Source organism: Berghia stephanieae, chromosome 9 (assembly GCF_034508935.2).
Source record: "Berghia stephanieae isolate SIO BIC M18660-M18661 chromosome 9, UCSD_Bste_1.3, whole genome shotgun sequence".
Lineage (NCBI taxonomy): Eukaryota > Metazoa > Mollusca > Gastropoda > Nudibranchia > Aeolidiidae > Berghia > Berghia stephanieae.
In genome coordinates, this window is record NC_088368.1 from 29,464,770 (window position 1) to 29,480,022 (window position 15,253).

The 15,253-nt window shown below is 30.6% G+C and overlaps 1 protein-coding gene across 2 annotated transcripts in view; it reads right to left on the reverse strand.

Annotated features, from left to right (window-relative positions):
• Positions 1–50: 50 nt before the first annotated feature.
• LOC144980013 (solute carrier family 53 member 1-like) overlaps positions 51–15,253 on the reverse strand; it is a 22,812-nt gene continuing 7,609 nt past the window's right edge. For both annotated transcript variants that reach the window (XM_078927447.1, XM_078927449.1), the window contains exons 5-17: positions 14,217–14,338; positions 13,400–13,555; positions 11,453–11,554; positions 10,223–10,303; positions 8,667–8,745; positions 8,006–8,193; positions 6,809–6,988; positions 5,165–5,312; positions 3,996–4,190; positions 3,469–3,644; positions 2,570–2,703; positions 1,729–1,917; positions 51–792 (exon numbers count right to left, since the gene is read on the reverse strand). In XM_078927447.1, coding sequence (XP_078783573.1) covers positions 714–792; positions 1,729–1,917; positions 2,570–2,703; positions 3,469–3,644; positions 3,996–4,190; positions 5,165–5,312; positions 6,809–6,988; positions 8,006–8,193; positions 8,667–8,745; positions 10,223–10,303; positions 11,453–11,554; positions 13,400–13,555; positions 14,217–14,338 — 1,829 coding nt within the window. In that variant the 3' untranslated portion in view covers positions 51–713. The remainder of the gene's footprint in view (positions 793–1,728; positions 1,918–2,569; positions 2,704–3,468; positions 3,645–3,995; positions 4,191–5,164; positions 5,313–6,808; positions 6,989–8,005; positions 8,194–8,666; positions 8,746–10,222; positions 10,304–11,452; positions 11,555–13,399; positions 13,556–14,216; positions 14,339–15,253) is intronic.

The following is a 15,253-nucleotide window of genomic DNA, read 5'->3' on the forward strand; positions in this document are numbered from 1 at the left end:
GAGAGGCAGATTTAAATAGCACATCATCAGCATAAATGTGGTAGCTAACAAAATGGGAGCGTTTTACACTGCCTAATGGTAAAGTATATAGGGTATAAAAGATAGGGGCTAAAACCGAACCTTGCAATAGAATAGAGAAATATCTTTTTTTAAATCTTCAAGGAGAAACTTGTGAAAGTTTCCTTCTCAGTGATGCTCCCTGCAGCAGCCTCGGTGAGAATTGTTTGTGCTTTTGAATGCACTCTGATAAGTAATATGAGACCAATCGGGTCAAACTGAAATATGTCGGAGTGGACTAGATGCTTTAAAAAGGTGAAATTAAAGTTAAATTCTAAAAATATATGAAATTTTCGGTTTATACACTTTATGATATTGTAAATTTATTCTAATCAATTAAACATGTAAATTAAACTTAAACCATATTTCATACTTTTGACTATAAATTCCATTTTGAACACCAATATCACTACAACATAAAACATTTTGGGATGATGGGTCTCATATTCTGTTTCATCTGATATACTTCAACTTTCACTGTAATAGCACAAGCGATATGATATTTCTTTCACCCCTGCTTTATTATGTCTCCAAGCTTTCTTCTCACTTTTTTGTTTTGTTGTTCTTGTTCTATAACATAGAGCGTCAACTTTGGATTTCATGCAATTGAAGAATCATATAAAATAACAGTTGATGAAAACAAATATGAAGACACTTTATCTTTGCTGTTTTCCATTGACAAGTGGAATTCTCTCTTCCTCGTCCTCAACAAAAGATCTCATCTCCTTACCCGAACTGGGGAGATAGATAGGAAATTCAATTTGAACTGATAATGACGCTAATAATAATAATAATAATAATAATAATAATAATAATAATAATAATAATAATAATGATGATGATGATGATGATGATGATGATGATGATGATGATGATGATGATGATGATGATGATGATGATGATGATGATGATGATGATGATGATGATGATGATGATGATAATAATAATAATAATAATAATAATAATAATAATAATAATAAAAATAATAATAGTAAAATAATAATGATAATAATAATAATAATAATAATAATAATAATAATAATAATAATAATAATAATAATAATAATAATAATAATAATAATAATAATAACAATAATAATAATAATAATAATAATAATAATAATAATAATATTAGTAATTCATTTGTATAGCGCTATAGTCCACATTCAAATGCTCTAAAGCGCTGTGCACAGCAATTTGGGATCCTAAATGCTTGCACTCACAAAAAGTTGGTATAATGGATCACATTTAATAAACATGAGCATGAATATCAAAAGTCTAGCCTCAATAGGATTCAACAGTCATGACGTCACTTCCCTCGTAATGATGCATAGGAACTTAGTAACTGGTTTTAACCTATCAGAACAATGGCGAATGCTCTACTGAAATACTTCTCCGACTAGCATAAAAGTGTATCCGGAGGAGAAAAATATTATAAATCTGATCATGTTTTGACTTTTATACATTCTGATCAGATGACATGTGAAAAATTCTAGCCAGCATGAAAAATAAAAAGTACTGATTTTCTTTGTTTAGAACCAAGCTGCTCGTTGCTGGGCGGACGTGACATCAGACTATTGAATCCTATTATAGACTGATTTAAAATATTCTGTTTTTAACTTCTTTATAAATAAGAAAATAACATTGACAACGACAACATCAAACCCTTACCTGATATATCTCCTCCTTTTGTCATTCAGTCTCCAATTCCTATCATCATCATCATCATCCATGACGTCAATAAGTTGTTGTTCATAATTAGAATCAATGGGGACAATGGAAATATCTCGTACAGCCCGGAACTGCCCACAGTTGTTGAGATGTTCGTTCTCAAGACGGAAAAAATTCCATACAAATCTCCTGAGAAAAGAAATTTAAACAAAAATTACCATAAAAGAAAACAGGATATAGAGTAACTTAAAAATTTTGAGAATGAGGTCACAGGAAATAATTCCTGTAAAAAATTTCTTTACATTTTTTTATATCCTTCACAGCAGAGCTGTATGGCTTTCATCTGAAAATTGCACTGCATGGCCTTAACTCTCTCCTTACCAGCCATTTTCAGGATTTTCCCTAAAACTTCACACCCAACTAACACAAAAATATATTTTTTATCACTCAAACACAATAACAGTAAGTTCTTGCGGTACATAATGTCTTTAGCAAAACAAGCTCTTACAATACACTGTTCATTTTCTTTAAATTTTATGATGTACAAAAGAAATTTGAATAAGAAAAATGTTGGTTGTATCGAAACAAATGTGAGGATTTTCCTATAGCTGGTAAGGAGAGGGTTAAGTAAGTCACCTCTCTTTAGCTCATGGCGTTCCATTATTACAACTATAATAAAATTAATGAATAAATCTAAATTAGCAGTCCTCAATTATATTTCAGTAGTTTCCACAAACAATTTTCTGATTTCCAGCAAGCACATCTATGCTCAACACTCGCTGTGTTTTCATTTGTAAATGAAAGATAAAGACATTCAATCTATTTATTCAGACAGTCTCACCTGAAGACTTCCAAGAAAGAGAATATAGTCTTGAGAACAGTCGCATTATACAGGAGTCCCTCCCCTACTGACACAGTGATGGTCCATACAAATCGCAGGATGAAATCTTGGATCATAGCAAAGTAGTAGTATGCCTGGAAATTAAAAACATTTAAAGTTCTTGTTAAAAAGTGGTACTCCTATTCTTGTCTATCTGACATATGCAAAAGCTATTGAAGCTTTGAGGTCACTCCATGAAAATCCAGTATCCAACAGGATTCAGCCAATGACCTAATTCTAATAGCCAAATCCAACCCTGGAAGTATTCAAAAGGATAAGATAATACAGGAAATACTTGACCCTGATGTCCAAAATATTGTTAAATGAAGCGGATGCATTTGGCTCTGGTTCATTCCCTTAGTTTTGGGTTGTGCAGGCATGCTTGCCTACCTTCGAATTCAAATTTTAGAGACATTTTACGAATAAAATCACAGATGATGATGATGATGCATATGACGATGTTTATTATAATTATTATTATTATTATTATTATTATTATTATTATTATTATTATTATTATTATTATTATTATTATTATCATTATTATTATTATTATTATTATTATTACTATTATTATCATTATTATTATTATTATTATTATTATCATTATTATTATTATTATTATTATTATTATTATTATTATTATTATTATTATTATTATTATTATTATTATTATTATTATTATTATTATTATTACTATTATTATCATTATTATTATTATTATTATTATTATTATTATTATTATTATTATTATTATTATTATTATTATTAGTATTATTATTATTATTATTATTATTATTATTATTATTATTATCACCATCATCATCATCATTATTATTATCAAAAGTAACTGTCCTTACTTTGTAAGCATAGACAACCTCCTCCCTAAGGAACTTGTTTTCGCCAGCCTTGGAATCCATGAGTCCCCAGTCCATCTTGATGTCCCAAGTATAAGTGTAACAAGAACTGATGACAGCTGCACCGATCCACAGGTAGAAGTAAGGGGATGACTGTCGGTGCTCCTCTCCGTGGACCTCTGGGATAGAAGATGACAAGGACATGAAGAAAATGAAGAAGACGCACAATGAAAAGATGTTTTACTTTTGTTGGTTTATTTTTTCTTTTATTAATTTTTAAAAAATCAAATTTGATCCAAGTATGACATGACGTGTATTATTATCATTTATGTGTAACAGGCGGTCCTGATAGCTCAGTTGGTAGAGCACTCGATTCACATGCAAAGTTACCAATGATGATGATGATGATGATGATGATGATGATGATGATGATGATGATGATGATGATGATGATGATGATGATGATGATTATGAAAATGCAGCAGCTACAACAACAACGACGCAAATCGTAACATAAACTCAAATCTTACCGACATGAACTTTGTACAGAGTAGCAAAAAGTACGACAAAGAATGTAGTGGAATATTTCCCTGCATTGACGATATGGGGAAAGATAAGCTTTGTGTCCTTGTAACGCCGGATACACTGAGCAAATCGAAACCAGGCAGGTAGACAGGACACTACTGCTCTGATGCCATAAATGTTCTTGGTACAAACGGCTGGATCTGGTTACAATGGTGTGGAGATAGAAGGATGTGAAGGAGGGGGGAGGGAGGTACAAGTATATCATTTATTACAAGACAACTAATTAATGCAAATCTCTTTATATCATTATGGATCATCATCATCATCATCATCATCATCATCATCATCATCATCATCATCGTCATCATCATCAGCATCATCGTCATGACAATAATAACATATAACGGTATAATGATGGTAATAAATTACCATCAGCATCACCATCCTCATCATCATCATGACAGTTTTGTTTTTGTTTTGTAAGGGTTTTACGGCACTTGCAACACATTTAAAAAGTAAAAAGAAGGAAAATAGGATAGTAAAAAGTTATAAAATTACAATTAAAGCACCCAAGAATAGGTAAGACAAATGGGAATTGGTTCAAATAGATTTCGGAGTCAATGAAGTTATTGGACCAGAGAGTAGGTTCTTTTTCTACCTCTATATTTTTTTTATTCCTTAATGAGTTCTGCAGCCTTATTTGATTATAATAGCTGATTGTACATAGCTCAGACCTGCCAACCCTTCGAAAATAGGAATTTGAGACAAAAAATAGGAATATGTTACCAATGGATAATTAACTCCCTCTCAAAATTACCATCAGCTTTGCCACCAAAATCACATATAGACATTATTCTGGCACTGCTGCTAAACGATCCCAATGCTTTAGATCATTAAATGGGGGAAGGAGAAGGGAGTGCAATTAATTTTCCTACTTACCTCCTTTTTGGCAATCGTTAAAGGTATTTTTTTTCCACCTTTTCCTTCCCCACATTCCCCCTTTTTTTTTTTTTATATCACTGTTTTATCACTGTTTTTTGAAAATCTGAATTTTAGAGACAATGGCGGAAGGGCAGAAAGGAAGAGTAAAAATAGGAATGATTCCGTCAAAAGCAGAAGGGTTGGCAGGTATGCATAGCTCCATTCGCACACAAAATAAAGATGGAACGCTTACTGTCAGCCCCATGCCAGTCCACCTCAAAGGCATAGTAACAGACCATGAACTCAAAGTCCAATAAAACAGTCGCTAGGCTGTTCAGCTGGTCAGCTAGCCAGAAATCAGCGAATCCCACATGATAGAATGGGGCAGTGATGATGCGACCCTGTTATGTGTGAATAAAGAAAGAATATGATGTCTGCAATGTGAACGCTTTAACTCACTCAACCCTAACACCGACTATATCCGTAGTTTACCCGGGTTACTTTTACCCCATGACTATTTATTACATTTTTCTGAGACAAATTATAGGCGTATTATAAAAGCTAATGTTTTTAGTTTTTACATGTTAATGGTAGTTGAATAAAACTATCTATGTACATGCTCATTTTTAATATATTTTTTCTAGGATTGAGTGAGTTAATAATTTCTAGACTTACTATTCAAAAAGATGTTCCTATAGCTCAGTTGGTAGAGCACTCCCTTCACATCCTGGGTGAAGAGATTATTTCTTTTTGGACACTCCTGTCCACCCAGCAGTGATTGAGTAGCTAGGTCTGTAAGATCTGACAGAAAGTACTTAGTGATATACAAGCGACCTATCCAAGGGTATCAAGCAATTATTGTTGTCTGTTTCATGCTAGAGAAAGCAGGATAAACTTTTCCAAAAACACTGCTTGATCCACCAATGTAGACACTACCTACAATAATTGTAATAATATAATCAAAACACAACTACAACAAAAAATAATAAAAACAACATAAACAGCAACAATAACAATAGAACCAACATTAAAACAGCGATAAACACCAATTGTTTTCATTGTTGATTGAGGCTGCCTTGTATTGTTGCAGGCTTTCTCAGAGTAAAACCTAGCCATTTCCATCTCCAATCAATTTCTTTTCTATCTCTAGTCTTTCTTGGCCTGTCATTTCCCATAGATCTGTATTTCTAATTTTGTCATGCCGTTTAACAAATTTGTTTGATTTTCAATGAGGGTGAACTCGAGAGAGTTAATTTGCAGTATTTTTCTTGTACAGTTGTTGATGACGGTCTGTACTTTATGGTTTGTGTTTTTGTTCAAGAGCCATGTTTTTGAGCCGTACAGCATCACCGATGTTACATTAGTGTTGAAAATTTTAATTTTTGCTATCCTTCATATTCTTCTAGAATACCAGAATTAATTTAAAAGACGAATCCAGGAAAGAAAAAAAATTAGTACAACAGACACGAGTCAGGTCTGCCTTATGCTATAATTCCTTCATCAACATATTTAAGTTGTTAAAATGTAAATTATCTTAAATGCACAAAAAACCTTTACAGTTCATTTTTATTGAGAATGAAAAATAGATTTTAAAGAGGTTTATTTGCTCTACTTAACTTTTACCAATATAACACTTACAGCCTTTTCATTTATTAAAATTTGAAATTTTAAAAATTATGTTATGCACAAACCATTTTACTTAGCAAAAAGTTACATTGGTGATGTCAGAAAAAGGCTAAAATATTTGATATCAAAAGTATAAAAGAAAAAGATTGATTTTAACAATACTTACATTCAGTCTTGAATCAGTGCAGGAGATAAGTCAGAAATTTGGTCAAAAACTAATTTATACATGGGGAGAGTTGGATAGAAAAAAGGAAAAGCAAAACAAACTTACAAGAATACGTAGTAACCACATTCTAGCTCGATAGTAGAATATCCTTATAGGGTTTACCAATGCAAGGATTAGGAAGGTGGCAAAGGAGAGGGGTACAGCCATCGGGGGAATGCCTAGGGCTTCGCTGTAAAGGTAGGCAAGGACACTGAGGCACCACATGACCCCGAGAAATGAGGCCAACTGAAATTTACAAAAGTAAAAATGTGTAAACATTTTATTTGAAAAAAATAAATCTTCATCATTAATAATGACAACAGCAACATCTCTATTTCCTCTTTCTTTCTCTCTATAAATCATCTTTCATCAAAACAAAACAAAAACAAAAAGAACCCCCTCCCAAAAAAAAAAAAAGAGATACAAGGGTTGACTGAAAAGTCTTGCCTCTTTCGTAGTTAGTTTCTAAATAAATTATTCTACAAATAAAATATATACATCAAATGAAGGCTTAAGGTCTCCGCTATACAACACTACACAGTCTCTCGAGAAAAGCGATCTGTCATGGTCACGATTGCAACCAGGGTTTTATCAGGCCCCTTTGTCTATCCAACACTGATTGAATTAGGGCATGGGCAATAGTTGAAGCTGACCATCTTAAAAGTTGTATATGAAACAGTCCAGACAAAGCACAAAGAAAAATACAAGGAAAAAATGATCCCTAAATAATCAGACAGGCAAAATTTTTGAAGATTAATTTTATTTGTAATTTTCTCTCTGTTTTGTCGGGCAGTTTCATACATACCTTTTCAGATATCTATTTACCACGTTGCTTTTTCTGCTCTCTTGTCGAAAAAAAGGTGTAATCTGCAATAGGATTATACAGTTGTGATGTCACTTCCCTCGTAATGACGCATAGTAACTTAGTAACTGGTTCTAAACTATCGGAACAATGGCGGATGCCCTTATGAAGTACTTCTCCTACGAGAATAAAAGTGTATCCAGAGGAGAAAAACATTATAAATCTGATCATATTTTGACTTTTATACATTCTGATCACATAATGTGAAAATGTTCTAGCCAGCATGAAGAATAAAAAAGTATCAATTTTCTTTGTTTAGAACCAAGCTGCTCGTTGCTGGGCGAACGTGACATAGTCTATCAGACTATTGAATCCTATTATGACCAAATTTTGAAAATATAAAAATATTAAGATTTGACTGAAACTTAGTTTTGCTGTTAAAGAGTTAAATCAAAATATACCTCCAGCAATTGTCCATGACTCAGGTGATTCCTAGGATCAATCTCGAAGATAAGTACATGGTTTACCCCTGATGACCTCCAACCATATGTGTTGACACCCAGCAGGAAAAGGTCAAAGATCACAAGGAACATTCCACGGTACATGCTGAGTGCTTGTTCCCAATCCTTGAAGTTTTCCAAGAAACATGCTGTCAATTAAAGAATTGTTTTAAAACCATTTAAGTCTCTAGTTATTATTTAAGTTTAAATAATGTTAGAGTGTATCAATTCATTGTTTTAAACCAATTATGATTCATTTACTTAAGTCTGTACAATGTTAGAATGCATCACTTCTTTGTTTAAAACAATTATCGTCTTTATCTGAGCTTGTGTATAATGTTAGAATGCACCATTTCATTGTTTTAACCCACCATTGTTATATTTAAGTTTGTGTGATGTTAGAATGCACCATTTCATTGTTTTAACCCACCATTGTTATATTTATTTTTGTGTGATGTTAGAATGCACCATTTTATTGTTTTAACCCACCATTATTGTTTTATTGAAGTTTGTGTATAGTTATAATGCACCATTGCATTGTTTTAACCCACCATTGTTGTTTTATTGAAGTTTGTGTAATTTTAGAATGCACACAATCCCAGCGCCCAGAGTCGGTAATTACCTGATACAACGATGACAATAACCAGGATTATAAACATTCCAAAGAATAGACCCATTTTGAAATTGGTCCATGGGTGTTGCTGAAAGCAGATAGATAACATAATAATAATAATAATAATAATAATAATAATAATAATAATAATAATAATAATAATAATAATAATAATATTATAATAATAATAATAATAATAATAATAATAATAATAATAATAAATAATAATAATAATAATAATAATAATAATAATAATAATAATAATAATAATAATAATAATAATAATAGTACAGTCTATTGACTACCATTGAACTCTTTGCTACAATTCTCGTCGGGGTAAAGTGATTTTCTTGGTCGTGGTGGTAAATATTGTCGTCATCTTGAGTGTATTTATATTTCTCTACCTCCAACCAGGTAAGTCAACAACCTGACCTTTTGCATTATTTTTGTGAATTATGTGAACAATGGTGGAATGACTGCAGGCAAAAAGGTTTACTCATTCTGTGAGTTGACCATCCAGCAACAAGAAGTCAAAGTACCTGGTTTCTCTCTGCATCAGACAATCAAGGCATGGTGGCATGAATAAAGGAGTAGAATGTTGACCAGAATTTGCCAATTTAGAATTTGTAAAGCACCTTGAGCATGTTTTAGTGAAAATTACACTATCTATTGCTCAATCTAATTTAATTCAATTTATCAAATCTTAAGAAGTTATCGGTAGATCAAGACCTAAAAACTTTCTCAGTGGTATTGCCATGAAAACAAGACTTGATATCTTTTCAATATTACGCATTTCCTACGAGTGCACACATCTATTTTCACTTGGCAATCAAGGATATATCATTTATTGCCTTTGGGCTATTCACGTATAGTGTATCATCTAAACATATTTTTTTCCTTTGCATATACAATGCACCAAAGCTTAGATAAACGTGTCGTATCATACATCAGCACTCTGTAAATACACTCTACTTTTTACCTAATAATAATAATAATAATAATAATAATAATAATAATAATAATAATAATAATAATAATAATAATAATAATAATAATAATAATAAAAATAATACTTTATGGCATCCCAAAAAGGAATTTTTTTGTACAGACGTGTTATAATTTACACATAAGATAAAAATACAATGGAAATAGGATGTATATATATATAAAAGGAGCAGCTCTATAACCAGAGCTGCGCTTTATAATATGAATAATTTCAAACACTGTAAAATAGTTAAAACTGTCACTATAAATTGAAAATTGAAAAGATTGCAAAACAAATAAATTAATAAATTAATATTTATATTTTTTAAAAGTAAAAATGAGAAATAATTATATAAAATGATTATTGCTTGTTGTTATAAAGCCTAATACTGGACGGCAGAATTATTATGTTATTTTAAACAATTGACTTGTCGTTAAATGTTGCATGTGATCAAAATATGGTGTGTGCCGTGGTTGTTTTTGCTCAGTATAGAACATCTAATACAGAAACAGAACTGAAATATAAATATCATTGATGAAGCAACAAATAACAAGAAATAATTTTATAGTCTTGTATTTACCGCATCTCCTAAGGGAGGAACACGCAAGCGTTTCATTGCTTTTGACCTGTCACCACCTTCGAGCTCAGATGTCACATTTTGCTGGAAAAAAAGTTTAACTTGATGATGATCATGATGTTGATGATGATATAATAAAAATAATAATAATAATAATAATATTAATAATAATAATAATAATAATAATAATAATAATAATAATAATAATAATAATAATGATGATGATGATGATCATGATGATGATGATGATGATGATGATGATGATGATGATGATGATGATGATGATGATGATGATGATGATGAAGATAATAATAATAATAATAATAATAATAATAATAATAATAATAATAATAATAATAATAATAATAATAATAATAATAATAATAATAATAATAATAATAATAATTTTTTTTTAATAAAAAATAATAATAATAATTTTTTTTAAATAAAAAATTATAATAATAATTTTTTTAAATAATAATAATTATAATAATAATAATAATAATAATAATAATAATAATAATAATAATAATAATAATAATAATAATAATAATAATAATAATAACAATAATAATAATAATAATAATTTTTTTTTAATAAATAAAAATTTAAAAAAATAAAAAATAAAAAATATAAAAAATATAAAAAATTTAAAAAAAATAAAAAATATAAACAAAATTAATAATAATAATAATAATAATAATAATAATAATAATAATAATAATAATAATAATAATAATAATAATAATAATAATATGTCGCATTTGTATAGCGCTCTACCCATTGATAAGTCTCTAAGCCATCTATATTGATGATGATAATGATCATGTTGTGGAGTTAGTTCTTCAAATCCTTCTTCACCAAATAATTTTTTTTTAAACTATATAATATAGTCTAATAAAAATGTAACTGACCGCCCTCTAGTATCGAAATTCAGATATGCTATGATTGTATTCAGCCTTTTTAAACAAGATTTTACAAAACTCTTTAAGTCACATAAATATTTGAGATCAAGATATATTATAATATTAATATTACAATGTTGCCTCTTTCAACCAATGTTTTACATTTAATGCAACTGAACAATTACCTAAAATAAGTAAAGTAATTAATCTTCCATTATTCGACCAGTTAATTAATCAATAGATTAAATAATTTATTAGAGATTTTTTTTAAATAAATAAACAAATATATAAATGAAATACAATCAAAATTGAAAGATTATGACCATACCTCAGTATCTTTAATGAGATGGTCGACCTCCTTGTTGGTGTAAAAAGAAGCGACTTCCACATGAGCCTGTCTCCATTCAGCTCCCTGGGTTGTTTGGTACAACTGAAATACAAAGTAAAGGACAATTTTTTTTTAATATTTCAGAGAGAAAAAAAGGATTGAACTAAAATTAATATAAAAGCTTCAAAAATATTTAAAATACCAAACACAGAACGATTTGTGCTCAAAAATCCTGTCTTTAACCAATAAAAGAAACAACAAAAACATTAGCAAACTCGCTTTCAGATCGCATAGTTGAGTTCTTGGAAAAGGCTCTTCTTATTCATGTTCTCTCACCGTACTCAGATGTAAAATGAATACCTGGCTGTAGACAGCGTTGTCTCTATCCAAAACAATTGTAATATTGACTAGCGTGTCCTACATGTTAAGTGTTGCTATTGGCCAGGAACCCCCAGTAAAGCGCTTTGAGTAAGTTAGTTGATATTGCACTATAAAAAAGCCCAAGTTTTTTGGGGTTTTTTTTGTTTTTTGGGGTTTTTTTTTAATCATTTAAAATTCAGACACAGCACAAAAAGTATTGAGCACATCTTGTCAGCTAGTATGACCTCGAAATGACATTGCTCATACCTGCCTAGTTGAAATTTTCAAAATCAGTAACAAACACAAAATTCATCAATAATAAATGGTACAATTTTAGTAATACTCCACTAACCAACAATAAAAAAATGTTTAAATACTGCCTACAACCTTCTATATGTTAAATAAATTTTGTTGTTGAGCTCCACCATTAGGAGTTAGCATCGACTTAACTATCATGGGCGTGAAATTTATAACTTTAAGGGAACATTTTTTCTTTCTTGCATAACTGCGAGAACATAAAACAAAACATAGTTGTTGTTTTTTTCTATAACACTACGACCAAATTGCTGTGAAATCAAAATCCGTAATATTTCTTCCATTTCCTTATGTCCGAAATTGTTACCTGATTTCTGTACCAATTAGGGACGATCCGTAAAAGTAGGCAGGTATGCACTGTGGCATGACATTTCAAGATCATACATATCAAGACAAGCCCAGTACTTTTCTGCCATCTGTCTCTGTTTTGAGTGATGTATTATTGTTTTTATTGTTATTATTTTTGGATGAAGAAGGGTTTTGAACCCGAACATTCCGTGTTTGGTATATTTTTCTTTTCTGAATCTGTCATATTCATTTTTGTTCATTACCTTTTACAGTCCACATGCTTCTTGCAGTGTAGTATCTTTATGTCAAAGAAACAAAAGCATCTTGCTGTCTCTCTTTTAAACCTAAGAACCCAAATCATGACAGGACTAAAACCAATAGTTAATCCCAGGATAAGAACTGAATGTTACCTGGAGGGGTTCAAATTTTTAACAATAAAATCAAATCAATATGGACATTAAAAAAATATCATTTCCATGGTTAGACCAACCTGTATTTCCCTGCATTCCAAATCAAAGTAAATTTCCACTTCATACAGAGTACAAGTCATCTGTTAATTTTTTTTTTTTTTTGGATTGGTACTCTTACAATATACTTCACTGCCTTTAGAAAGGCACTCATGTACACCTGAATCAGGTGGGGTAACATGTGCAGAGTGCTCAAAGCAGGGTCAAAGTTCTGCAAATGCCGCAACCCAGCACTGATCATTGACTGCTCAACACTGCTTATTTCTGTTGCAAGCTTTACTAAAATACTGAACCACTATGCCATTGCTGCCCGGCAGAAAATGAGGGAAATAAAAGAGACAACTGCAAGAGGTCAAAGGATCCCATCAAAATTTCCTAAATTTGTTGTGCCTACGAAAGGATTTGTCTCATTCTAAGTTTTGCTAATGTTTAGAATATAGTGTGGAAGAACATTGTGGTTTATAAATTGCTGAGGAGAAAATGATATCAAATTTGAGGGCTGGTGAATAAAGAATACCTTATCATGTTTCTTGAGAATTTTTCTGAATCCTGTAAAATTAAGAGTTTGGTAGTTCTGTAGAAGAACCAGACTGAGGTAGAACTCTGAAAAAGCTAGCTTCAAGTCATGGAGTTTACGATTGGAGGATACTGCTTGACCTTTCACCTCTTTGTCCTGAATGAATCCAAGGAGACACAAAGATAATGGGAGTGAGAGGGGGGAAGGCGCTGCTTTTTTTCAAATTACAAATGATAATAATAATAATATTTATATCAATATTTTTATAATCATAATTATTTTGTAATTATTATTATTATTATTATTATTATTATTATTATTATTATTATTATTATTATTATTATTATATTATTATTATTATTATTATTATTATTATTATTATTATTAATATTATTATTATTATAATTATAATAATAATAATAATAATAATAATAATAATAATAATAATAATAATAATAATAATAATAATAATAATAATAATAATAATTATATTATTATTATTATTATTATTATATATTATTATTATTATTATTATTTATTATTATTATCATTATCATTTATTATTATTATTACCATGATGATGATGATGATGATGATGATGATGATGATGATGATGATGATGATGATGATGATGATGATGATGATGATGATGATGATGATGATGAGGACGACTTTATCCAGAATCGATCTTAGTCCCTTTGTGTGTGAATCGAGTGCTCTACGAACGGAGCTATGGGTACCCCCTTGTCAAGTTCAGTTATTATTTCTACAAACCCTTTGTATTTTTTTCCCCCAATAACAGCATGCTGAAACTGACCTTGTTGAACACCATTGTTCCCCTGCGTCGACGAAGCTGTGTGTACCTTTGACTCTGATTGAGGAAAACCTGCAGTTCAGCTTTAAGGTTGGCATACTTACGATTTGCCTCTGACAATTTTTCTGATTGAAAATAAAAGATAATGATTAAAAGAACGCTTTTGACAATGTCATATTAAATACAAAAAACAAAAAAAATAAATAATTTTTTTAAATGCTTTCATATAGCGCAAATCCTCTATCTAAACGTGCTCAAAGTGTTTTACAAAGGATCCCTAGCCACATTACATCAACACTTAACAAATTTTTTTCCAACACATACAACACTGCTATCAGCCATGTACTCCTTCTTCACATGAGTATGATGAGAGAATGTGAATATAGTCTTTTCCAAGGACTAAACTATGCGCTGCCAAGAGCGGACTCAAACTCAGGACTTTTGTAATCCGAATGCCAGTGTCCTACCACATGACCACATAGCTGCAAATAGCAGCTGATACTGGCTGTAGACTGGAAAAAGTATTGAACAAAAATGAATAGGACAACTTCAAAAATAATGAAAAATTCAACACTGAATTCTTGTGCTAAAATCCCTTATTTGATAAACAATATAAACAATTAAACCAGTAGAACTTCACATAAAATCCAAAAAGATTGGTCAAAAGATTATCAGGAAAAGAAGAAGAAGAAGAAAAAGAAGAAGAAGAAGAAGAAGAAGAAGAAGAAGAAGAAGAAGAAGAAGAAGAAGAAGAAGAAGAAGAAGAAGAAGAAGAAGAAGAAGAAGAAGAAGAAGAAGTAGAAGGAAGAGAAGGAGGAGTAGGAAGAAGAGTAGGAGGCGGAGAGGAAGGAGAGGAGGAGGAGAAGGAAGTTGAGGAGGAGTGAACCTAGGTCTGATGAAGGAGCTGGAAATGACTTTTAAAAGGTCATTGAAATTATACTATCAGAGGTAAAGAGTCATTGTTACACATGGATTAATCTAAATATTGAAATGTTTCAGGAGATGTAAAATATGATCAATGGTCTCAAAATGGTACAGTG